The 26,518-nt window shown below is 47.8% G+C and overlaps 1 protein-coding gene across 2 annotated transcripts in view; it reads left to right on the top strand.

Moving 5' to 3' along the window:
• Positions 1-26,518, top strand: part of RASGRF2 (Ras protein specific guanine nucleotide releasing factor 2) — a 272,143-nt gene that overhangs the window by 123,143 nt on the left and 122,482 nt on the right. The window contains exons 14-16 of one of the 2 annotated variants that reach the window (XM_019482951.2): positions 2,088-2,336; positions 2,575-2,963; positions 25,999-26,124. In XM_019482951.2, coding sequence (XP_019338496.1) covers positions 2,088-2,336; positions 2,575-2,963; positions 25,999-26,124 — 764 coding nt within the window. Of the gene's footprint in view, positions 1-2,087; positions 2,337-2,574; positions 2,964-25,995; positions 26,125-26,518 lie in introns of both variants that reach the window. The other variant, XM_019482947.2, reaches the window with a different exon arrangement.

The following is a 26,518-nucleotide window of genomic DNA, read 5'->3' as shown; positions in this document are numbered from 1 at the left end:
ACCTCTTGGTCAGGTGTTGGGGCTGGGGTCTGGTAATATTCACCTGCCAGCCCCCCTCGGCATCGTTGCCTCACCTGTGAGTACAGCGAGTCCTCAAACTGGAAACAGAATGAAAAAAAGGAAAAAGAAAGGACATCTGTCTGGAGCACTCTTGTTGCCTGGGTGCTTCCAGCTCCTAGGTGCCAACCCCACTCCAGCTTCTGTGGGGCTCAGCTCGCCCGTGATCACCCTGGAGTGCAGCCTCCCGGACTACTCTGCTTCTGGAGTGCTCTTGTCCTGCGTCCATTCTCCCCCCCACCTGGCCCTTGCTGGGCCTTTTAAACTTCCTGCGATGGCACCAGAGGCTGACATCAGCCTGGCGCTGTGAAACCTGATTGACAGCTGCTGTAAGAGCTAACGCAGAGTTGGCTCGTGCTGCTCCTGACCTGTCCCCGGCTCTCTCTCTGGTAAGTACCCCGAGGCTCCCGGGCTTCCTTGACCTGGTCCTGGGGTGCCCAGCTGTGACCCCGGGGTCCCCAGTTCTAATGCGCAGCTCCAGCCGCCACGATCATTAGGACATTTTTCCTATAAGTCTATGTTAGTACTGACAGGTTTCTCAGCAGCGCCTTTTATGGGTATTGTTGTCTCTTTGTGTCTAATGATATTGGACTTTCTTTCCGATATAAATCTATAAACTCCATATTAGTACTTTAACCTGTGGAAATCGTCTTATATTAACTTTGTTAAGTAACTTATTTTGCAGTATAACCATTACTGTTACCTGTTAAGCAGTGACATTCTGCACAATTTACAAAAGTTGGAGGACAAAATCTGCCTTCTTAAAGAGCTAACACTCCTAGTAAGCCTGACAGATGGTATCAATATACAGTAACTTAGTGTTTTTTTTTCAGATTTTGACTTTATATTATATTGACTTTTTAAAATGTGTCAGTATTTCAGATGTCTGCTTTAGGGGAAATCAAACAATTTCTCTGCCAGTTCCCTAAGGGCACAATTTAAGAAAGAAAAACTGTCTTGCGCTTAATGTGATGTGAAAGCAGGCTGAAATATCTCAATTCAGATTTTTTTGGGTGATATTTTTTATTGGACCATCTACAGTACTTGATTCAGGTTTTTTAGACAAGTGAAAGTCCTACATAGAAGATCTGTCAGTGTTAAAATGGTGTTAACTTAGACTGGCCGCCTTCCTCCCACAAATGTATTTTTCTAAAAATGAAATGAAATTATATTTCACAAAACCAATTGAGAAATTAATTAGCACTACATGTGGATTTTTTTGATTCAGTGACCATACTGGGTGTGGGGAAATCAGTTCCATCTGAACCAGAATGAAAAGTGATTTGTGTTTTTCACTGAAACATTCCTGTGCCTCAAATTGTTTTGGGTCAAAAAAAATTATTTTGATTCTATTTCAGGAATCTTATACCGCTCTACTTTGTAAAACATATTTACTGAATCAGGAGCTGAGATCCAAGTGCCCCGCTCTTAGGTCTGTGCGCTGCATACCAAGTTATGGAGTTACTGTCATTCTTTCCCTCTCTGGACCCAATTAAAAATTAAATATTTTTTATATTATAAAACTGCAACAGGAGAGATTGAGTGCAGATAACCCCCAAATAACTTATAGCCTGAGCACTCTTGTGAGATGGAAGATGTGAGTGCATATCTCTTCAGACAGCTCTCCAATAATTTGAATGAGTGCCCCCACTATTGGGCTGTTAGGTAAAGAAGGCACCTCCTGCCACCTCATTTATATTGTGAAAATAGTGCCTGTTAATTTTTTCCAGATGAAACTATTTTGTTAATATAGATCAAATTTGTGAATATTTTTATTAACCAAAACAACATTTTCAGCTAGTTATTTCCTCCTTTTCCCCTCTTCCCCCAAAAAAACTTGTACAGCTCTATTCATGATTTAAAATAAAATGTAGTGAAGAAAGGTTTGTTTGGGGTTTTTTTCCCCTCACTTAAATTTTCCTTTAGTGTTAAAATATAGTATAGATGTCTCGGTTCTATGATGATAAGTAGAAATTATATATTTCTTGGACTTCCCTCTTGGTAACTTGCCTGTATACTTTGTTATGTAGATCTGATGCTCGTCTTCATAGAGATGACATTGATATCTGCTTCAGCAAAACATTAAATTCCTGCAAAGTGCCCCAAATTCGTTATGCAAGCATGGAGCGCCTCTTGGAGAGATTAACGGACTTGCGCTTTCTTAGTATTGATTTCCTGAATACTTTTCTGCATACTTACCGTATATTTACTACTGCAGCAGTTGTACTGGAGAAACTCTCAGATATATACAGAAGACCTTTCACCTCCATTCCAGTCAGGTAAGCGCTATTTCTTCAGTTCTGTGAAGGCTGCCAGAAATGTCCTTTTTGCACTGTTCTATAGTTTAGAAGAAAAACTTTTTCACAACCAATGACGTTTTAAATAATTGCTTTCATTTTTCTGCTTTCACTTTCAGGACCAAGTGCACACAGAGTGCATACGTACATTTTTTTTACATTGCATAAATCTGTTTAGCACTTTGATATTATTTGTGCATTTTTCTTTTGTACTCCCTAGGTCTTTGGAACTGTTTTTTGCTACAAACCAAAACAACAGAGGAGAACATCTGGTTGATGGAAAATCGCCACATCTTTGTCGCAAATTCTCTTCTCCTCCACCGCTATCACTCTCAAGAACTTCTTCCCCTGTCAGAACCAGAAAACTCTCATTGACTTCACCACTAAACTCTAGAATAGGAGCTTTAGATCTCTCTACTTCCTCCATTGCAAGCAGTCCTACTTCAACATACAGCCCAGCCACATCCCCACCACCCACTGCTAGCAAAGTACCACTGGACCTCAGCAAGGGACCTTCTTCCCCAGAACAGAGTCCAGGATCTATAGAAGAGAATTTAGAGAATCCTCGCATTGATCTTTGTAACAAGCTGAGAAGAAGCATTCGGAGAGGTATTATATAACTGCAGCATACTGAGCATTAACAAATGCAGTAACCAGTATAAAGTCCATGTTTAGCAGATTACTAAACCTTGATATTGTAGGCATTTCAGTCATTTCCCATTGCTTAGTAAACAGTTGGTTTTTTGAGAAGCAATTTTTCAGTATTTAAGAGCTCACATTCCTGTCTTTGTTATTGTTGGGACTGCTGACATTGCCACTGCTCTGCTGCTTTCACTTCTCATTTCATATCAGCACAGCAGAATAGCATAGCCTGAGTTCAATCTTGAAAGAATAGAGATGAGGGGACTAGACTGGGAAAAGGATTATGACCTTTTCTGTGTACCAAGAAAACAGAAATTAGTTAATGAGATCTCCATTATATCTTCTCAAAGTAAAATAGTATGTGCCTAAATGTGAGCCTATCCCATGCTGCTAAAGTCTCTGGAAAAAAAACAGGAATGTACTTATTTTTGTAACACACAGTCAGCTTAGCCTTCAGACTAAATCACAAAAAACAGCAAGCAGAAAAATGACCCATCCCCCTTCTTTATTAATTACTTTTGGGGACTCATGCAGGGTGGAATAAGTCTACTCAGGTGCCTAACAGGTAGAGTAGAATCTGACTTTCCATGTGCTCTGTAGCAGGAGGCTTGGTGCTCCTGCTCCTTAAGAGCAGGTAGGCTGCGGGTGTGGCAGGGAGCAATTAGGAACCACGGTCGCTTGTACACGACAGGAGATTTAGTTCTCCCTAAATTGAAATGGTGGGTTTTTAATTGTGTTGATTAAAAACCCACTGTTTCAATTTAGGGACTTCCATAACTGTGACAGAACAGTGATGGTCTGCTGTCAGCTTGCACCCCTCCCCCCTCCCCCCCCCGCTGCAGGCAGGCTCCACCAGAGGAAAAAAAAAAGTGGTGAGGGGCCTGATCTCCTGGGGGGTGAGCTGCCAGTGGGCCTTGAGCTGGAGGGCGGGGCATCTCCTTCCCTTTGCAGCAGCGGCGTCCCCTTGGGTGGCACCCACCCACTAGCACCCCCCTAGGCAGTCCCAGGGGGTGCTGCCACCGCAGAGGGAAGGACCAGGTCCCCTGCAGCTCAAGGGCTGCATGACCCAGTGGTAGCACGCATAGGCAGGCTTTGCTGAGAAAAAAAAAGCGGCAAGGGGCCTGATACTTCCTTTTTTTTTCCCAGAGCCTGCCCACATCTTCTGTGGCTGGGGGGCGAACTGCTGGCAAGCCAAGCAGCCCCTGAGCTATACCCCTGTTATAGCTCCCATTCCAGTATGACTTGTAAGGTGCTTGTAATGTTAAATTCAAAGAATTTTTTTTTGATAAATCTGCGTAATAGTTTTCCAAATAATTTTAACCAAGAATCTAAACAAATGTATAAATTAATATAGTTTATATCAATATAGTGTTGGTGACTAGATACTCTAATGCAGGGGTGTCTAACCTTTTTGACTGTGGGGCCGGATCACGAACTTCTTATCACTCAGTGGGCCGGCGAGCCATATTCAAAGACCTCACAGGAAGTGGTATCACATCAGGAAGTGGTGTCACATGACCTTTGACACCAATGAAGTTGCAGGAAGTGACAATGAAATGGGTCTAAATAACCAGTTCAAAACTCTCCCATAGCATCCACCTTTGCCCCTGTTTGGGACAGGATACTGAGCTAGATGGACCATGGGGCTGACCAAGCATGGCACTTTTTATACTCTTATGTTCAGAAGCTCTTATGTTCTTTGGCTGAGCTTCCAAACTATGGCTGAGATTTGCAAAAAGGGGTAGATAGGCATGTTACAAAGTTGTCATAAAAGATTTGGAGCCCTCTAAATCCCATTCATTTTAATGGAAGTTGGCCTTTTGACTCAGCTTTGAAAATCTCAACCCAAGGTGCCAACCAAATAAGTCAAAATATATTTTGCATTTCTATGCAGTGCATCTATGTGGGGCTCTCCAAGCATTTTACAAACATGAAATGAACCTCAGGATGAGCCCAGCCAGAGGAGCAGGGGCTTAGCTGCACTTTCCCCCTACCTGCACTGGTCAGTCCTGAGTGGCACATGGCTCCGCTGCCACTTCTGCTGGCTGGTGCTGACCCAGGCGGGTCTGTCCTATCCAGAGCAGCACGCAGCTGAAGCTGGCTTCCCATGTGCTACTGGGGATGGGAGGAACCCAGCCGGGTTAGCACCAGCCAGCAGAAGTGGCAGTGGAGCCGTGTGCCGCTCGGGGCTGACAGGCGCAGGCAGGGGGAAAATGCAGCTGAGCCCCTGCCGCTCCGGCTGGGCTCATCCCATCCCGAGTGGCATATGGCTCTGCCGCTGCTTCTGCTGGCCGGTGCCAACCTGGCTGGGCTCCTTCTGTTCCCAGTAGCATGTGGGAAGCCAGCTTAAGCTGCATGCCGCTTTTCCTGTCTGGTGCTGACCCGGTTGGGTCCATCCCAACTGGAGCAGCATGCAGCTGAAGCCGGCTTCCCACGAGCTGCTGGGGATGGGAGGAGCCCGGCCGGGTCTGCACCAGCCAGCAGAAGCAGTGGCGGAGCCGTATGGGGCTGGGGACGGGACGAGCCCAGCCGGAGCAGCAGGGGCTCAGCTGCATTTTCCCCCTACCTGTGCTGGTCAGTCCCGAGCAGCACATGGCTCCGTTGCCGCTTCTGCTGGTCGGTGCCAACCTGGCCAGGCTCCTCCCGGCCCCAGCAGCATGTGGGAATCCGGCTTCAGCTGTGTGCTGCTCCGGATGGGATAGACCTGCCCAGGTCAACACCAGCCAGCAGAGGCAGCGGCGGAGCCGTGTGCCGCTCAGGACTGACCAGCGCAGGTAGGGGGAAAGTGCAGCTGAGCCCCTGCTGCTCCAGCTGGGCTCATCCTGTCCTGAGTGGCACATGGCTACTCCTCTTCGCACACGCACCACATCAGCAACATCAAGCTGACGCGGTGTGTGTGGGAACCTTGTCCCTTCCCCAGCCCTTCAGCAGCCATTAGGAAGCTGACGAGGGGCTGGGGGAGGGACAAGGAGTGGGAACGAAAGTAAACAATGTTTACTTTTGTTTCCCATCACAGTACCACGGGCCACAGAAAATGGGCCCGTGGGCTGTATATTGGACAAGCCTGCTCTAATGGGAGCACGATATAAATAAATTTCAATTCAGGAAAGCATCCTAATTTAGAAAGGAGGCTTAAGCATGTACTTAACTCTCTTACAAGCACAGATCAAGCACAGGCATGAGTTCTAGGGTGGTGTGAAACTCCTGCGTTTCATTTCGGTTTCAGATTCGGCGTTTCGGAGGGACAGTGTTTTGTTTCGGCATTTTGTAGTGCTGTCTGAAACAGCTGTGTTTCGTTTCATTTTGGATTTGACGTTTTGGAGGGACACTGATTTGTTTTGGTGTTTTGAATTGCTGTCCCATTTTGTTTTGGCAAAAACTGTTTCAGAGCTGTTTTGGAATTTCAACGGTGTTTTGATGTTTCGGCCATTGGCTATAATGGGGAATCACAAAACTGCCTATAACTTTGTCATTTCTTTCCTGCTTTGGATGAAACTTGTAGGGATGCTAGCCCCTGCTGATGTCATAAAGCCTGCCAGGTGTCAAGGAGATAGGTGCAGGGGTTTTTGGGAAACTGCACCTCAGGCTGTTGGCAAGCAAAACTCATGGCATGTGTGACTTTGTGTGTGTTAAGGCGCAGTGGGGTGAAAACTGCAGGGATGGTAGCCCCTGTTCTCACCATCACAACACCACTGCAACCAGTAAGCTTCAGGCCTCTCAAAGATCTTACAGGTCTGGGCTTTCCCCAACCAGGACTGTGCAGTGGCTGGAGGTTATCAGGTGCCTCTTGCTCCTACTTGTCTTGCATCAGGGAGGTTCATGGTCCTGGCATTTCCTGGGGCTGCCACACCACTGGCAGTCCCACCCAGGCCTCCCAACCCTGGCAGGGTGCAGTTTTAGGTCATACCCAGGATGATGTGGAGCCTCTTCCTCCCCATATAGCCCCAGTCCTTATACCTCCAAGTTCTTCCTGGCACAGGAGCTCAGCAGGGAGATGTTCTTCCCCTGCTGGCTGGTGAGAAACTAAACTGCTGCTTCCAGCTCTGAGAGTGGGGCATTTAAATGGCTGCCCTCATTAGCAGTAGCACCTGTCCTGCCACATACATAGCCCCTCGTGTGGGCATGAGGGAGGCCTGCCAGGTTTCAGGCAGGGTCATGCAGGGGTTTCTGCGAAACTGCATCTCGAACTTCTGAAAGCAAAATTTGTATCCTGTGTGTTTAGGGGTGTAGGTTGTAGCTGAGTTGGTCTAAGGACATAACCTAGACAAGATTTTTAGGGTCAGTCTGATATCTTTTATTATACCAATGGAATACTTGGAAAAATTCTTCTTTGCAAGCTTCCAGGTTTAAAAACCCTTTGTCAGGCTGAAGAAGCATCTAGTTGGTGTGTGTGTGTGCTCTTCCTGGATGGAAGGAATAGTAAAGAAGCCAGAAGCTGGCATGCAATGCAGGCAAGGAAGCCAGTCAGTGAAACAGTGAAAATGAAAATTGAGGCATCAGGGAGTGAGAGACAGAGAGGCGGGGGGAAGAGGCATCTGCACCTGCTACCTGGGGAGTCACATGTCAGGTTATAGCGTGTCATAAATCCAGTGTCTATATTGAGGCCATGAGTTTCTGTATCTAGGAGGTTGATGAAGTGAAGTTCATAGGCCCGTCTGTGAAAAGTGATTTGTAAATTCAAACAAGCACCAAACCTCACTAACCTCATCACCAGAAGCCAACTTTCTACAGCCCAAAACGCACTGAATGGATCCAGACCATGCCATGACAAGGAATGCAAAACCTGCCAACACATCTCCAGTACCCCCACAAATTACGCACCAGAAGCTATCAAAGAGAAAAATACCCAACTACTTGTGGGGGCACATTTCTCACAAGAAAACTACTCTGTCTCCAGTCTCTCAGTCCTGATCCTCAAAGGGAATTTACAAACCACTTTTCACAGATGGGCCTATGAACTTCACTTCATCAACCTCCTAGATACAGAAACTCATGGCCTCAATATAGACACTGGATTTATGACACACTATAACCTGACATGTGACTCCCCAGGTAGCAGATGCAGATGCCTCTTCCCCAGGGTGGAGATCACGCCTACTTCTCCCTCACAGGGCACTGGTTGGACCAATCAGGCCATCAGAGGGCTCTCCTTCAAGCCAAGGTGATGGATGAGTCCCACACAGATTTTCAGTGTGCGTTCATTCTGGTACACAGTTGTTGCTTGGTGTCTCCACATATTTTCCACCTGCACCTGGAGCTTGGGGATCCCCAGTAGTGGGAGGCTCACCTTGAGGAACACCAGCTGCTCCACCAAACCAGGATCCAAGCAGGTATGGTGGGATGTCACTACATCCTCAGCAATGCTGAACACCCTCTTGCTCGGAACACTGATCGGTGAACAGGACAGGTGTTCCCGGGCAACCGTGGCCAGATCTTGTCACATTTGGCTGTGGCTTGTCCAGCACCGAAAAATCTATCAAAGTGCCCTGATGGAGATATGTATTATATTGTGAAGATCTCTCCACACTGGAGGTATTGTTGGCAGGTTTTGCATATCTTGTCATGGCATGGCCTGGATCCATTCAGTGTGTTTTGGGCTGTAGGAAGTTGGTTTCTGGTGATGAGGTTAGCGAGGTTCAGTTCCTGTTTGAATTTACAAACCGCTTTAAACAGATGAGGCTATGAACTGCACTTCATCAAACCCCTTCCCTTCCCTGTACCTTCCACCTCAGCATGTCCCTCACCCCCTGACACCTCCATTTCCATTTTCACTGACTGGCTTTCTTGCCTGCATTGCATGCCAGCCTCTGGCTTCTTTATTATTCCTTCCATCCAGGAAGAGCACACACACACCAACTAGATGCTTCCTCAGCCCCACAAAGGTTTTAAACCTGAAAGCCCATGCCTCACAGATGGCATCCCAGGCAGCTAAGCTCACCATTGCACTGCAACCAGCAAGCCTCAGGCCTCTCAAAGATCTTAGGGGTCTGGGCTTTCCCAAGCCAGGACTGTGCATGTGTGTGGTGGCTGGGGGTTATGGCACCTCCTACCCGCCTTTCACCAGGGAGATTCTCAGTCCTGGCATTTCCTGGGGCTGCCGCACTGCTGGCAGTCCCACCAGGCCTCCCGACCTTGGCAGGGTGCAGTTTTAGTGGTCATGCCCAGGACCTGGGGCCTCCTCCTTCCCCATAGCCCCAGCCCATACCTCCAAGTTCATCTTGCCATGGGAGCTCATCAGGGACATGTTCTTCCTCTGCTGGCTGGTGATGCAGTGAGTGCCGTATCCAGCTCTGAGAGCCGGGCATTAAAAGGATTAATAAAAAAAAAAAAAGGAAATAGGTGTGGATGGAGTGAGGAGGGTGGTACTCACTCTGTCTGCAGGTGGAGCTTGGGGAACCCCAGCAGTGGGAGATTCACCTTGAGGAACACCAGCTGCTCCACCAAACCAGGATTCAAGGAGGTGCGGTGAGGTGTCACAATATCCCCAGCAATGCTGAACACCCTCTAGCTTGGAACACTGGTCGGTGGACAGGACATGTGTTCCTGGGCAACTACGGTCAGATCCTGCCACATCTGGCTGCAGGTTGCCCAGTAGGCCAAGGGGTCACAGTCTAATGGCTCCATGTCCTTGGTGAGATAGGTAGCCACTGAAACCTCAGCGCTACCTGCATGAGGCTGGGGTCTGATATGTGTGGACCCCACCAGGGAAGCAGTGCCCTTGGCTCACATTGGGAGTGGCTGGTGTGGAGGAGACGTGCTGGTGCTGGGAGTGCTGGCATGGGAAAGTGGATCCTCCTCAAAGTTGGCATCACAGACTGCCTTGCCCATGTTGGCCCTTTTGTCAGTTACCATGAACCCACAGGTGAGCTTGCTCTGCCCAACGAGCCACCCCTGCACCATGCAGTTCATGGTCCCCATGATCTCAGTTGCCATGTGGGACTCATCTATCACCTTGGCTTGAAGGAGAACCCACCAACAGCCTGACTGATGGCACCAGTGCCCTGTGAACGACAAGTAGGCGTGATCTCCTCCCCCCCCCGCTCCAGATGTTTGAGGTGAAGTGCAAGGCCACCTGCGGACCTGCCTTGCACAGCTCCTCCCTCAAGTACTCCCTGCATGCCTCATACAGGGAGGGCACCACCATCCTGCTGAAGGTGTTGCATGTGGATACTTGGTAGGATGGGGCAATGAGCGCTATGAGCCACCTGAACCCTGGCCGCTCAACTAGGGAGAAGGGCTAGCTATCCAGAGCAAGCATCTCCCCAGTGCTCTGGGTGATCTTGCTCGCATTTGCAATGCACTCCGCTTTTTGCCTGTCTTTGCCCTACTGTTCCAGGATGGCCAACCTCTGCTTTGGGGGGACAGGGGATTTGTAGGGAGAGAGGGACTTCTTTTTGGGCACACTCCTACTGGTGCCAGGCTGAGGAGGAGCAAGGGAAATGGGATGGTGCCTGCGGAGTTGAATCAGCATCCCCATGGTGCTGTAGTGTTTCTCCTCCTTGCCCCAGCTGGTCTTCCATTGACAGTGCAGGTTGATAGCATACTTGGGATCATCTGCCACCTCAAAATGATCCCACACCACACTATCCCTTGCTTCTGGGGTGCAGGTGCGGATCCTGCCTGATCCCCCTCAGCAGGCAGAGGCACAACAAAAGGAGGAGCAGACTTAGCTGAGTCACTTGTCTCTACAACCTCTACCTCGACCTCCTCCGAAGTGCCTTCTGGGGAAGGAGACCTGCCTCTAGGGGAACTTGGAAGGGCAGGGGGTAGAGCACAAACTCAGATTCACCCTCAGCCCCCCCAAATTTCTTTTGCTAGGGCACTCAAGTCCCCTGCTTCCAGATCCAGCTCCTCCTCTGTCACCAGAAGGCTCAGGCTGGGAACTGAAATGGGGGTGGAGGAGACTGTCAATGACATGCTGATGCTGCTTGTCATGCTGGTGGTTCTGGGGGTTATTATTATGGCTGGTGTTATTGGAGGGGGTGCAGATGCAGGCACTAGTCCCACCTCCTTGCTGCCATTAGCACCAGAAAAAGCCTCATGCCTGCTAGGGCTAGGGAAGAGGCTGCCTCTAAGTTTGCAGGGCGATGGGACTTACAGCTCTCCCTCTGCTCCCTCTCCTTCCCTGGCCAGAAAACCTGGCACCTGCTTTTCCAGCACACTTCACATTTCATGTGCTGGAAACAAGTGTGTGTGTGTGTGTGTGTGTGTAATAAAATTAAATGTATGTATATTGAGCGCTTTCCAGGCAAAGTACTGCTTTCTTTTCATTTGGGGGGAAAAATAAGAACAAATAACAGGATTTTTGGGGAACGGTAGGCAAGGGTAAATAAATAGGAAAGGATTGGCAAATGGGTACAACTTGGTAGCTAGGCACTACCAAGCTGCAAGCTTACAAAATTATGCTGCAGTGCTCTCAGTCTCTGCTGCTTTTTCTGAGACAGACGCAGCTGCAAAATGGCAGATTCAGTTCACAAACACAGCCTTTTATGCTGCTTCTCTGTCCCTCCCCCAGAGCACTGGGATTGGAAGGGACCTCAGGGACAGATCATTGTCACTGGCCAGCTACAGATGTCAATATCAGAGCAGTCCTTCCCCCCACCCCCCGTTTCCCTGCAAGCCCACCCCCGAAACAGCTTGAAACAGCTCCGAAACATCCAAAACGTTTTGGAAACATCCGAATTGTTTCAGAAAATTTCTGAAATGTTTCAGATGGCCTGTTTCATTTCGGAGCTGTTTCAGAGACCTGCATTTCGTTTCGGATTTGGTGTTTCGACCATTGAAACGTCCAAATCCAAAACGAAACAGCGGCCGAAGTTTTGCACAGCCCTAATGAGTTCTTTCCTGAGTTGAAGCAGAAATTAATTAATACTCTTTACAAGAAATTGTTGAAATAAATATAGGATGAGACAATGCAAAATTATATCATTTTATTTCATTGCCTGTTTAGAATGCTAGTATGGACTTTTTGGGGTGATATCTTTTATTGGACCAATTGTATAGTTGGAATAAAGTTAGACATCACTCTAGGACTACCATGATATCAAACTCTGTGCTAGCTTACAGTTTATGCATTTCCATTAGAAATATTGTAATTCCAAGCAGAATGTATCTTGTTATTTTCTAACAAGATAATAGAGAAAACTGACATAATCAAAAAAGAAATAAGAAAAAAATTATCTAGATCTAAAATAACAAAACTGACTGAAGCATAACCTGTTCTCCCTGCTGAATGGATCATTTAAATAAACTCCCCGGTGATGTATTTAATGGAGTTTTAAGCGAAGGAGTTGTCAGTGCGGAACATAGCATATTGTTTAAGAAGAAATCTTTTAAACTGACAAGTTATCATCTAGGGTAAAGGTGATTAAGCAGTCATTAATAAAACAACAAGCTTAGGCACTGTTGTCATGACAAATTTTATTAGTGAGTAGCATAGCATAGCAAGGTTTACATTTCAGATCTACTTAGGACCTTACACAATAAAAATGGTTCTTGGATGATGCCCAGTCAAGTTGAGCCTCCAATTCCCATGTTCTTGAAGCTGAATAGGATACTAGGTCTTTGCCATTAGTCTGCTTCCTGTGGAATTCTGCTGAGCAATCTGCGCAAGAAGATGGTATGTCCTGGTCTAAGTCACCTGGCTTTTATGTTGAAGATGAATGGTTGCAGTGTGTTTGATTTTGCATGTTGTAAGAGATACACTTTCTTTTTGATATAAAGAAATAAAACCTAAACAATAACAGTAGGCCAGGCAATGTTATCTCACTGTACTTAATTCATTCATTCCTTCCATCCAGGAAGAGCACATACCAACTGCTGAAGCTTCCTTAGCCTGACTAAGGGTTTTTGAACCCGAAAGCTTGCTTAATAACTATTCTCCAACCATTTGGGTTGGTCTAATAAAAGATATCAAATTCACCCAAGGAACCTTGTCTGCCTATGTACTTAATTAGAGTATTTTACAAAATTCAAATTAGGCATTGTATTAGGCCATAATTGTCTAATTTCCATTGGGACTGTATTGAGTTAGAGCTGTAATTTTGTACTTTGTAGGGTGGACATAAAAACATATTATCTAATAGAAGATTTTTATCATTGCAACACACTCTTAGAATAGAGAAATATACTGTTTATTACATATAATTGGCTAACTTTTTCTTTCTTACATTGGTGATAATTGCTCTGAAATCAGGGGTATTGCAGAATTTCACCCAGATGAGCTATCTACAGCACATTTCCTAGCCTAGATTGATGTCTTATGTTTTCTTATTATACACTGCAAAGTAAAACAGTAAAGTATGGGTTGGTCTTAGAATCATAGAAAATTAGGGTTGGAAGGGACCTCAGAGGTCATCTAGTCCAATCCTGTGCTCAAAGCAGGACTATCACCAACTATATCATCCCAGCCAAAGCTTTGTCTACCTGGGTCTTAAAAACCTCCAGGGATGGAGATTCCACAACCTCGCTCAGAAATCCATTCCAGTGTTTTACTACCCTCCTAGTGAGAGAGTTTTTCCTAATATCTAACCTAAACTTCCCTTGCTTCAACTTGAGACCATTCCTCCTTATTCTGTCATCTCCTGCCACTGAGAACAGTCTAGCTCCATCCTCTTTGGAACCCCCCTTCAGGTAGCTAAAGGATGCTATTAAATCCCCTCTCAGTCTTCTCTAAACCAAATAAGCCCAGTTCCCTCAGTTTCTCCTTATAAGTCATGTGCTCCAGCCCCCTATCCATACTTGTTGCCTTCTGCTGGACTCTATCCAACTTGTCCACATCCTTTCTGTCATGGGGTCCCCAAAAGTAGACACGGTACTCCCAATGTAGCCTCACCAGTGCAGAATAGAGGGGAACAATCACTTCCCTTGATCTGCTGGCAGCGTTGTTACCAATGCAATCCAGTATGCCATTAACCTTCTTGGCAACAAGGGTACACTGTTGGCTCATATTCAACTTATTGCCCCCTGTAATCCTGGGTTGTTTTCTTCAAAGCTGCTGCCTAGCTAGTCAGCCCCCAGCCTGTACTGATGCATGGGATTGTTCCATCCTACGAGCAGGACTTTGCATTTGTTCTCATTGAACCTCATAAGATTTCTTTTTTGTCCAGTCCTCCAATTTGCCTAGGTCACTCTGAATCCTAGCCCTACCCTCCAGCATATCTACTACTCCCCACAGCTTGCTGTCATCTGCAAACTTGCTGAGGGTGCACTCTGTGCTATCTTTCAGGTCATTGATGAAGTTATTGAGCAAAACCAGCCCCGGGACTGACCTCTGGGGCACTCCACTTGATATTGGCTACCAACTAGACATTGAGCCATTGACTATTACTCTCTGAGCCCAATGATCCAGCCAATTTTCTATCCACCTTACAGTCCATTCATCCAACTCATACCTCCTTAGCTTGCCTGGGAGAATGTTATGGGAGACTATATCAAAATCCTTGCTGAAATCAAGGTATACCATATATGTCTCAATATGCCACACCATCCCCTTAGCCCAGGAGGTCTGCTGCCTCCCGGGAGTCCATATCCAGGATGTAGCCAAGAGGATCCCAAAGTTCATCCAGCCCACCGACTGCTACCCTATGCTTCTTATCCATGTGAGTGTGGTGGGCCAGTAGGGGGCACTCCTGTGTTGAGCCTCCCAAAAAGAAATCTTATGAGGTTCAATGAGAACACTGCGCCTGACCACCTTCCAGGCTCCTAGTGCCTCCCTGGGGGTGCCTCATGTCTGGCTGACCCCCTTCCTGGAGCACACCCACTAGCCTACGGGCTCCACTGCCACCACCCAGGGCTGGGCTTGATTCTGGAGCCATTCAGTTCCTTGATCATGAGTTCTGAGAGAGAGGGCAAGTTTCAGATGGTTCAGTTCTCTCTCTCTGAGTCTTCCTCATGGCTGCTGGGCAGTCCTTAACTTATGACCTCATTTACCTGGTCCAATGGAGGCCAGCACCTGTTGCCTGTTAGCCAACCAATTTGAAATGCATCACTAGTTGCTGGGCAGACTGGCAGTTCCTGGCTCCCCAGGGAGCAAGCCCTTCACCCAGGTATGTGATGCTAGTCACGTAGGCAGAGGGAGCAGGTTTCCCCACTGCCTCAGGAATGTATCCAGTTCAGGTTACCTAAAGAGATAGGGTAAGGCGTGTATCCTCTGCTGGTCCCATCCTAACCAAATTGTCACAGAGCAGAATTTTTGGGGAGAAACAGTGGTGGCCTTCTGCCACACAAGGATTGTGTCCTTAAGGAACGACCACTCTTCATGCACACTTTTCACCTGTGGTCTCTGGTCCTGCAGCACTTCCCCTACTAGTAACTTGAGCTTGATGAAATTTGCATTTTTGAAGTCCAAGACTTCAACCCTGCCATCAGATTTGTCTTGCAATGGACAGTGAAGTTAATGGTTTCATGGTCATTGCCGCCGAAGCTACCCTCTATATTTAAGTCAGTCACCAGGTTGTCTCCTTTGGTCAGGACCAAGTTTAGGAGAGCATTACCTCTGGTTGGTTCATGCACCTACTGAGCCAGGAAGAGCTTTTCAGTGCAGGTCAGGAAGGAATGCGACCGGTCCGACTTGGCCGAGTGTTCCTCCCAAGAGATATCTGCATAATTGAAGTTGTCCTCAGGTGAACTCTAGATCAAGTTCCTCCCCCTGGTTTGGTGGCTTGTAGTAAACACCTACAGTTAGGTCTCTCTCTCCACACCCGGCCCCCTCCATGCACTCCCCTGCAGCTTGACCCAGAGAGTCATGTGAGCTATCCCACCAAGTCCCTGTTATTCCAATCACATCATAGTTCTGTGACTTTGCAAAGACATCCAGTTCTTCCTGCTTATTTGCCAGGCTCTGTTCATTCATGTATAGGCACCTGAGGTAACTAGCCAATTGCCCTAATTTCTCAGGAAGAATGAGAATGCCTCCCTGGTTGCCCATTCCTACTTGCACTTCCTCCAGGTCACCCACTTCCCCACTTACCTCAGGGCTTTGTTCTCCATCCCCTGGCAAACCTAGTCTAAAGCCCTCCTCACTAAGTTAGTTAGCCTGTCTGCAAAAATGCTCTTCCCACTGTTCGTCAGGTGGATCTCACCTCTTCCTAGCAATCCTTCTTCTTGGAACATCATGCCGTGGTCAAAGAAACCAAAGCCCTGCTGGTTACACCACCTGTGGAGCCATGCGTTGATTTGCAGGATGCACCCACTCCTGCCCCCTTTCCTTTGACCGGAAGGATTGAGGAGAATACTACCTGAGTTCCCTACATACTTGCACCCAAAGCCCTGTAGTCACTTTTGATCTGCTTAGGGTCTCCCCTGGCAATATCATTGGTGCCCACATGGATGAGCAGCATGCAGTAGTAGTTGGAGGGCCAGATGAGTCTCAGTAATCTGTCCGTGATATCTTGGATTTGGGCTCTGGGCAGGTGGCAAAGCACCCAAAACAACAGGTCAGGCTGGCAAATGGATGCCTCTGTCCCCTACAGAAGGGAGGCTCCAACCACCACCATCCATTGCTTCTTCTTGGTGGCAGCAGTCTTGATCTTTTCCACTTTAGGGAGGCCTGTCCTGTCCTTCTCCATCAACAGAATGTGCTCTTCCTCCTCCTCTTGCTAGGACTCCATATCTGTTCTCCAGGTAAACTGCTGCAGATAGAGATGAAGATTTCTGCTTGCTGCCAGAGGTCACAAGCTTCCAGCTTCTACCTTCCTGGGAAGAACTGCCTCTGGCAGTTCTTCCTCCACAGTCCCGGAGGTTTCCTCCAGTATCGAATTGATGAACTCCTCATGGCAGACAACACTTCGGAGCCTCACCACCTCCTCCTGTAGCTATCTTGTCTGTTCCCTGAGAGACACCACCACTCACATTGCAGGCACTCCCCCACCTGGCCGTCACCAGAAGGAACCTGCCAGCCACAGTTCCCACAGTGCCAAACCTGGACTTGGGTGCAAGCCTCGATGGTGAGGGGTCCTGCCTGGACAGAAACCTCATAGGAGCAAGCAGAGGCAGTGGCAGTGGCTCTGGAATTGCGACGTCCTCCAGCCATTTCCCTGGGTCTCTTAATCTGCCTCCTCTCTCTTACTGCCTTTCTTCCAAGAACACCTTCTATAGCAAACTTGCCTGGAAGCTGGCCTGTTTACTGCTCCTTGGACCCTGGAAAATTCTTTTTTCCCCTGCTTTTTCACACCAAGCTTAAAGGCTCCCTTCTTATGGGGGGGGGGGGGGGTGTGCAAACTGATTTGTGAACTGCCTGCAAACTGCTTCCCCTGTTTACTGCCCCTGTTCACTTGCTCCCTGGTTGCTCAGGGAGTCTCCTCTTATACCTGCTGGTCCTAGACTGGCTCTGCCCCTTCAGTAGGGCTTTTGTCAGGTACAGGTAGCAATCACTCAGCTTAGCAACTCTCCCAGCTTCTCAGAGCACACTCCCAAAACATACAGCCCATCAAACAAACACTCAGCAAGGCAAAGGTATAGGCAGCCCTCCCCACATAGGGGTGCTTGTACACAACAGTCGTCACAACGTACACATGACGAAAATGTTATTTGTGTGGCTTAATGGCATCACACAGTAAATGTGCAGCAGTTTGGAGGGTTTTAGATGAGTTTGCATTATTAGCGCTAGCTTCCCCAAACCTGCTTGGGCTTCCAACACTCCATACACTGTCCCCGCCACTTTCTCTGGCTACCAGGACACTCAGCCACCCTCCTGCCATCCTCCTGCACTGCTCCAGGAGCAAGCTGAGTTTGCTGGCAACTGGAGAAGGTTTTGGGGATGGTGCATGGGGTGCTGGAAGCCCAGGCAGGCTTGGGGAAGTGTTGGATTGGGTGAATCCAAGCTGGGGCAGCAGCCGGTCAGCTAGCAGCCTGCCAAGGCTTCTAGTGCCCTGTCCGCCATCCCTACTGCCTTCTTCAGCTGCCAGCAAAGTCAGCCACCCTCCTGCCACCTTTCTGCGCTGCCTCAGGAACAAGCAAGCACATTTCCAGGCAGCCCCAGGAGTCCTGCTGGCCCCAGGAGCCTGCTGAAGACACAAGTAGCCAGGGGCCCAATCCTTTTTTTTTCTTTTTTTTTTTTTTTTTTTGTGGATCCTGCCCACCTTTGCCATGGCTGGGGGGTGAACTGCCAGCAGGCCAAGCGGCCCCTGAACTGCGGGGGTCCCCTGTCCTTCTCTCCATGGTGGCGGCATCCCCTGAGGCTGCCTGGACAGGCTGCTAGCAGGCTGGGTACTGCTCTAGTTTGGAGGCAGTGCCTGGCCCAATCCAACCATTCCCTGAGCCCGCCTGCTGGAAGCTCACCAGCTCTGACAAAAAAAAAAAAAAAAAAAGAGATTGGGTCCTTTGCCATAATGTGATGGAAAAATTTAAACGTTTTAGTCCTTAAGGTTTTATTCTATGCCCTGGCATTTCAATTTAGGGGGTATAGAATAAAACCTTGGGGATTAAATCCCCATTACGTGTACAAGTGCCATTGGTGCCTTTTCCTCTTCTGCTTTCTCCTGTTGCTCTCAGCAAACTTTCTGCAAACTGCTTGCCCTGTTTGCTGCCTCTTTGCTTACCAAACAGGGCTGGACCTATAACAGCACAAAAAGATGTTACAGAGGAATTCCAGATTTGTTTTACAATTTTCCAGAGCATTTGTGCTTTACGAACAGCATAAATAACACAGGGACATCCCCCCCACTGGGATTCCAGATGGACCCAGGGGAGGCGCAGCCAGGCCCAGGGTCAGAGAGGACCTAGTCAGTGAACTTCTGGAGGGACTAGATGTGTTTAAATCAGCAGATCCTGACGATCTTCACCCCAGAGTGCTTAGGGAACTGGCAGAGGTCATTGTAGGACCCCCTGGCACAGCTTTACGAGCACTCGTACTCTGGTCAGGTGCGTGACGACAGGAAAAGAGCCAATGTGGCCCCCGTTTTCAAAAAAGGGAGGAAAGAGGACTCAGGAAACTATAGGCCCGTTAGTCTTATCTCAGTCCTGGGGAAGCTCTTGGAGAAAATTATACAGGAGCACATCTGCGAGGGGCCAGCAGGGGAGTTTATGCTTAGGGGCAATCAACACAGGTTCATTAGAGGCAGGTCCTGTCAGACCAACCTGGTGGCCTTCTATGACCAGGTCACAAAAGCCTTGGACGCAGGTGTTGCGGTGGATGTAGTCTTCCTGGACTTTAGGAAGGCCTTCGACACCACCTCTCACCCCATCCTCGTTAAAAAATTAGGCATCTGTGGTGTCGATGCCTACACAGTCAGGTGGGTCACAAATTGGCTGGAGGGCCACGCCCAAAGAGTGTTGGTGGACAGGTCATTTTCAACCTGGAGGGATGTGGGCAGTGGGGTTCCCCAGGGCTTGGTCCTCGGGCCTGCACTGTTCAATATCTCCACTGGCGATTTGGACGAGGGAGTGAAAAGCATCTTGTTCAAGTTCGCAGATGACACTAAGATGTGGGGAGAAGTGAGCACGCTAGAAGAGAGGCTACAACTAGATCTTGACAGGTTACAGAGGTGGGTGGATGAGAATAGGATGGGTTTCAATACGGACAACTGCAAGGTGTTGCACCTGGGGAGGAAGAACCAGCGGCATACCTATAGACTGGGGAACTCCCTTCTCCTCAGCACAGAGGCAGAAAAGGATCTTGGAATCACTAGTGATTCCAAGATGAACATGGGCCGCCAATGTGGGGACGCGATCAGGAAGGCCAACCGCACCTTGTCACGCATCCACAGATGCATCTCAAGCAGGTCCAAGGAGGTGATCCTCCCCCTCTATGCAACATTGGTCAGGCCACAGTTGGACTACTGCATCCAGTTCTGAGCGCTGCACTTCAGAAGGGATGTGGACAGCAGCATCGAGAGGGTCCAGAGGATGGCCACTCTCATGATTAGGTGGCAGCAGGGCAGGCCCTACGAGGAGAGGCTAAGGGACCTGAACCTGTTCAGCCTCCGCAAAAGAAGGCTGAGAGGGGATCTGGTGGCCGCCTATAAACTTGCCAAGGGGGACCAGCAGACAATGGGAGAGTCCCTGTTCCCCCAAGCACTACCGGGGGTAACAAGGAACAATGGCCATAAGTTGACTGAGAGTAGATTCAGACTAGATATCAAGAGGCACTACTTCACTGTCAGGGTGGCTAGGAGCTGGAACCAACTTCCAAGGGAAGTGGTGCTTGCCCCTACCCTGGGGGTCTTCAGAAGGAGGCTAGACAGCCACCTAGCTGGGGTCATTTGACTCCAGCATCCTTTCCTGCCCATGGCAGAGGGTCAGACTAGATGGTCTGCTTAGGTCCCTTCCAACCCTACCAACTATGAAATACTGGAAATAGAGCCTCACATTATACTGCTGCTTTGCAATGATCCCCACTCCCTATGGGCATGGCTTCCTAATAGATTTTGGAGGCTATGTTGAGCCCTGTTCACCAGGATGAGTATTATTTTATCATAGCAGTTTAAAGGAAGGGGAATGGACTATGGAAAATCCTGCCCCTGTGAAGGAATGGGTAGCAGTGGGCACACAATGTGCTACTTATTATTTCCTTAATGTACCAACTTATTTTTAATAACAGGTAATCACTAGTTACCTAGTGTCAGTTAGCTTTGTTACTCATCTTCTGCCAAATATCAAATAAAGAAATAGGCTTTATCTGTGTCCACTATGGCTGTACAATTTCCATGATTTTGGTTTTGTTTTGGCAGGTTACCTCCTTTTCTTGAGTGTGGCCCATATTTCATCTAAAAGGGAATTCCTTGAATTTCCAAATGTTTTTTTCTGTATTTCTGCAAGCTGCTGTTGATACTGTCATTTTAAAACTTGTATTTAAGTATTCTTATTGCAGGAGGTGCACTTTTTCAAATTTAATGTAAATTATAATTGATAAATTTGCTCCCCACACATCCACCCTCATTTGGATAAGCCATTCTGCCAACTTATAATTACGGCTGTTCATTTAGAATTCTTCTTAACAAAACTACTCCTTAAACCTGCTCTGCTTCATTTATATTAGCTATTTTTTATTATTGCATGGAATGGCTTAAAAAGGACTCTCTCTTCTTTACATGACACATGGATCCTTTTATTTAAAGTATCCATAACACATTTGTGTTCCACTGCTTATTCTGAGGTGCTGCAAAATCATGATGAAGCTATTTTCAAAGTGAGAATTTAGCACTTGTTGGTTTGTATTGTGTTATTTATTTGTGAATTTTGCTGCAGTTTTTTCATTGATGCCTGTGAAGTAGCCTACTTGTTTTCTCAGGTTATGGACAGGAGTTCATTTGTAGTTCTATAAAGATTGTCTCCAGGTGCTTTCCAGATTGTCTTTAGTGCTCCATAGTTTCTTGCACTGCTAAAAATAAAGTGCTGTGAGTAGCCACATGTTCCAAGCCCCCTGGGTGGAGTCCCACAAAAGCATGCTATCCTGCCAGGGGTAACAGGGCTCTCCCATCCTCCTGGGAACCTATCAGTGAGTCAGTAGCCCAGAAACCACCTGCAGCCGGTTTTGGGCTGCCCAGGAGCCCTTTAAAGTTCCTAGGCACAAGCCTCCTCCCTTAGCCCCTTTTATTGCTTGCAGAGAGACCTCTCACCCTGTAAAGTACCCCATACTTGCAGCTCAGGGGTCAGGATCATCACTGACTGGCAACCTGACTCCTGTGAAGGAGACACTCTGGGACCTTTACCAGGAATGCCTGCAGCTGAGAGCCAGACCATCAGCCAGTCTGCACTCTGGGGCTGCAGGCATGTTACAAGCTTTACCAGCATGTCTGTGCTCAGGACCCCAGCACACTGGCCAGTGGTGTGCTTGGCTCCCAACCTGTGCATGTGCCAGGACCTTTAATTAAAGTGTGGGTAGCCTGGGAACTGGTCACATTGGTGAACTATATAGAGTGAACAGCCATCAGGGAGAACAGAGAGTATCAATAGGGAGAGCAGAGTACTAGGGGGCTGTAGGGGTTTCTCTACCTGGCCAGACAGTTTTTGTGGTGGATCGGTCATTTTTATCCTGGGATAAATTCCTTTAATGTCTGGTATGTTACCATTTGTTTCAGGACACTTGTATATATCTGGGGACAAATGTAATGTCTGGAGGGGGCATTTGTAAAACTCTAAAAATGTAGAGCTCTGTGCTTTCCAACCAAGAGGCGAAAAGGGGATGCGTCTTGGAACCTCCTCCCCCAGGAGAGCCTGGTCACTGACAGCCTGACCTCTCCCTTGTAGAGGAAAGAGACAGGTTGTCAGTGATCAGCTGGTAGCTCTTGTAGTGGGTTTTTGAAGCAGTGGCTGTAACAGGATCCCAGCAGCGTTCTCTGACAGTTTGCAGCAGGACAAGCTATCAGGGAGCCAGCAACTCTCCCTCCTACCCTCCTTCCCCCTTGGAGGGGCAGAAGGTAGGCAGAGGGCTGTGAGAAGCTAGAGCAGGGGTACTTGGGAAGGCCCTAGTGGGTATGCATGGGCAGGCGGGGACAGAGCGCTGCCACCCACCACCCCATACCACTGCCTCCCAGGAGCAGGGCTGGGGCAGGGCGAGGGAAGTGGCACCCCTCTGCGGGCCTCACAGGCACCGCCTGGCTGGTTGGACAGGGCAGGGGGGAGCTTGCACATGGATGCTGTTCCCCCCTCCTCCCCCAACTCCACATCTGGCCGCTGGGGGTAAATTTATTTAAAAAGGTTGAGCATCCTAGAGACCCCTGTAGCACTACATGTAACTCTACAGATATTACACATTGCACTACAAAATGTAGCAGTACCAAGAAGTTCCTCCTTGAAAGAGGTAACAGACTGTAGTCCCTTCATCCATTTTTCAGTGCTTGCTTTTTGTAGCACTACAAGGGCTACAGATGTAACCCCTGTCTATGGCTTCTGTTCTTTACCTCCATCTGTAGGATAATGTTTCTGAGTTTTATTTAATAAGTAGTTCTGACAGCTTTCAGAATATTCATAGATTCATAGATGTTAGGGTCGGAAGGGACCTCAATAGATCATCGAGTCCGACCCCCTGCATAAACAGGAAAGAGTGCTGGGTCTAGATGACCCCAGCTAGATGCTCATCTAACCTCCTCCTGAAGATCCCCAGGGTAGGGAAGAGCACCACCTCCCTTGGGAGCCCGTTCCAGACCTTGGCCACTCGAACTGTGAAGAAGTTCTTCCTAATGTCCAATCTAAATCTGCTCTCTGCTAGCTTGTGGCCATTGTTTCTTGTAACCCCTGGGGGCGCCTTGGTGAATAAATACTCACCAATTCCCTTCTGTGCCCCCATGATGAACTTATAGGCAGCCACAAGGTTGCCTCTCAACCTTCTCTTGCGGAGGCTGAAAAGGTCCAGTTTCTCTAGTCTCTCCTCGTAGGGCTTGGTCTGCAGGCCCATGACCATACGAGTTGCCCTTCTCTGGACCCTCTCCAGGTTATCCGCATCCTTCTTGAAGTGTGGCGCCCAGAATTGCACACAGTACTCCAACTGCGGTCTGACCAGCACCCAATAGAGGGGAAGTATCACCTCCTTGGACCTATTTGTCATGCATCTGCTGATGCACGATAAAGTGCCATTGGCTTTTTTGATGGCTTCGTCACACTGCCGGCTCATGTTCATCTTGGAGTCCACTAGGACTCCAAGATCCCTTTCCACCTCTGTGCCACCCAGCAGGTCATTCCCTAGGCTGTAGGTGTGCTGGACATTTTTCCTCCCTAGGTGCAGCACTTTGCATTTCTCCTTGTTGAACTGCATCCTGTTGTTTTCTGCCCACTTGTCCAACCTATCCAGGTCTGCCTGCAGCTGTTCCCTGCCCTCCGGCGTGTCCACATCTCCCCATAGCTTTGTGTCATCTGCAAACTTGGACAGAGTACATTTCACTCCCTCGTCCAAGTCACTGATGAAGACATTAAAGAGTATCGGTCCAAGGACCGAGCTCTGCGGGACCCCCACTGCCCACACCCTTCCAGGTCGAGACCGATCCATCCACCACGACTCTCTGGGTGCGGCCCTCTAGCCAATTCGCCACCCACCGGACTGTGTAGTCATCCATGTCACAGCCTCTTAACTTGTTCACCAGTATGGGGTGGGATATCGTATCGAAGGCCTTCCTGAAGTCTAAGTATACGACATCCACCCCTCCTCCTGTGTCCAGGCATTTCGTAACCTGGTCATAGAAGGAGACTAGATTGGTCAGGCATGATCTGCCTGCCACGAACCCGTGCTGGTTTCCCTTCAGCATAATTTGCCCTGCTGGGCTCTCACAAATGTGAGCCTTGATAATTTTTTCAAAGACTTTACCAAGGATGGAGGTGAGACTGACTGGCCTATAGTTGCCCGGGTCCTCCTTCCTCCCCTTTTTGAAAATGGGGACCATGTTAGCCCTTTTCCAGTCCTCTGGGACTTGGCCTGTGCGCCACGAGCATTTGAATATTCCCGCCAGTGGCTCTGCAATGATGTCGGCCAGTGCCTTCAGCACCCTCGGATGGAGCTCATCCGGGCCTGCCGACTTAAAGGCATCCAGTTCTTCCAAGTGACTCTGCACCATCTCAGGGTCTACGCATGGAAGTCTGGCACCTTGCTGCTGCCTCTCTACAACCCCAGTGAGAGACTTGTCGTGCCCCTCGCTTAGGAACACTGAGGCAAAGAACTCGTTGAGGAGTTCAGCCTTGTCCCCCCTGTCTGTCACCAATTGTTTCTGCCCATTTAGCAGGGGTCCTATTCCTCCCTGGGCCTTCCTTTTACTCCCTATATATCTAAAAAACAATTTCTTGTTGTCTTTTACTTGGGATGCCATCCTCAGCTCCATGGTAGCTTTGGCCCGTCTAACTGCCTCCCTACAAGCACGAGCAGAGGAGGTATATTCATCTTTAGTGATCTCACCTTGTTTCCACTTTTTATGTGCTCCCCTTTTGGCCCTTAGGCTGCCCTGGATTTCTCTGGTCAGCCATGGAAGCCTCCTGGCCCCTTTCCCTCTTTTGCCTCGCTCGGGGATCGTCTTGCTTTGTGCCCGAAGGATTGTTTCCTTAAGGCACAGCCACCCTTCTTGGGCTCCCATCCCTTCAAAACTCCTACTCTGCAGTGCGTCCTTGACTAATCGCCTGAGTTCATTGAGATCAGCTTTCCTAAAGTCTAGCACTTTCACCCTACTAGTTACCTTACCCACTCGACGTCTTATGTTGAATTCTATTATTAGGTGATCACTGTCTCCCAAATGGCTACCGATCTGGAGGTCCCCTACCATGTCATCCCCCGTTGCCAATACCAGATCCAGTATGGCATTCCCCCTAGTGGGATCATGTACCTCCTGTGTCAGGTGGAGGTCCTGTACACAGGTTAGAAACCTGCGTGAGCGATGGGACCTTGCTGTCTGCGTCTCCCAGCAGATGTCCGGGTAGTTTAGGTCCCCCATGACTACCGCCTCTTTAGCTTTTATGGTCTCCGAGAGTTGCCTCAGGAGCCCCGCATCTATTTCTTCCCCTTGGTGTGGGGGTCTGTAGCAGACCCCTACCACCAAATCCCTTTCTCCTTGACAGCATAAGCAATATATAATAGCATTAGACAAAATATAAAGAGAATGTATTTTAATGTTCACAGCTATTAAATGGGGTTTGTTGGAATTAATTTAATATAGTAAAATGTACCAGCATAACATACTAGTTAATGATCGTCCTGCCACTAAATATTTGTTAACTTCAAAGGGGGCAGTATGAGCCTGTCATGCATTTTATTGTGATTATAATAGTATATGCTTACACTAATTTATCCATAACCTTGATATTTTCTGTTCTGTCCCTAAACTGAGTGAGGCTGTGATACCAGCTTCTTCTATGTACCTCATAAACCATTTATCTTTCAGAAATGACCTACTCATCATAAACTCAGCTTTAAAAAAGAGCCTATTTTATTGAAAATAAGAAGTAAATAGCTTCATTTCTTAAAGCCATTTATTGTACTGCTCCCTAGATTTCTAGACTTTAAAAAAAATGTTTGCACTTCAAATGGGCAACAAATTATGGAAAATAAATCACCTCTGTACTAACATCCATTGCTGTTTTAAAGCAGCAGTTCTGGAGTCTGTGTCAGTGGACAGAACCATTCCTGAAAGCACCTCAGCAGTGGAAACACCTGAGCTATCCCCATGTAGATCTCCCTCAACTCCACGACATCTACGCTACTGGCAACCAGGGGGTAAGAAAGAGGCTCAATTTTGTTTCTGTAGCTTTTATAAGATATTAAAAAAGAATTATTGTCTAAATAATGTCTTTAGTTTTGTGTTTCTGCTTATTCTTCAGATATAAAAAGCCATCAGAATATTAATATCACTACTGTAGATAATGATGATACTAATAACAAAAGAATGAAAAGCATATTGGGAGCTGGAATATTCTGAAATGATCTACACTATGCAGAACAGGGTGTACCTTATTTCATGATTAATATTGACTCCATCTTATTTTTAAAAGACCTTAATAGGTTTTGTGAGCTACTCTGGGGTACATTTTAGGTACCAGATGTAATCATGAGATGCACAGCATCCCTTACTGTCAAAGGAATAAAGTATATTTCTTCATGTGTGGCAGTG

The sequence above is a fragment of the Alligator mississippiensis genome, chromosome 3, assembly GCF_030867095.1.
Source record: "Alligator mississippiensis isolate rAllMis1 chromosome 3, rAllMis1, whole genome shotgun sequence".
Taxonomy (NCBI): Eukaryota; Metazoa; Chordata; order Crocodylia; family Alligatoridae; genus Alligator; species Alligator mississippiensis.
The sequence above is the reverse complement of the archived record's forward strand: the minus strand, read 5'-3'. Positions and strand labels throughout refer to the sequence as shown.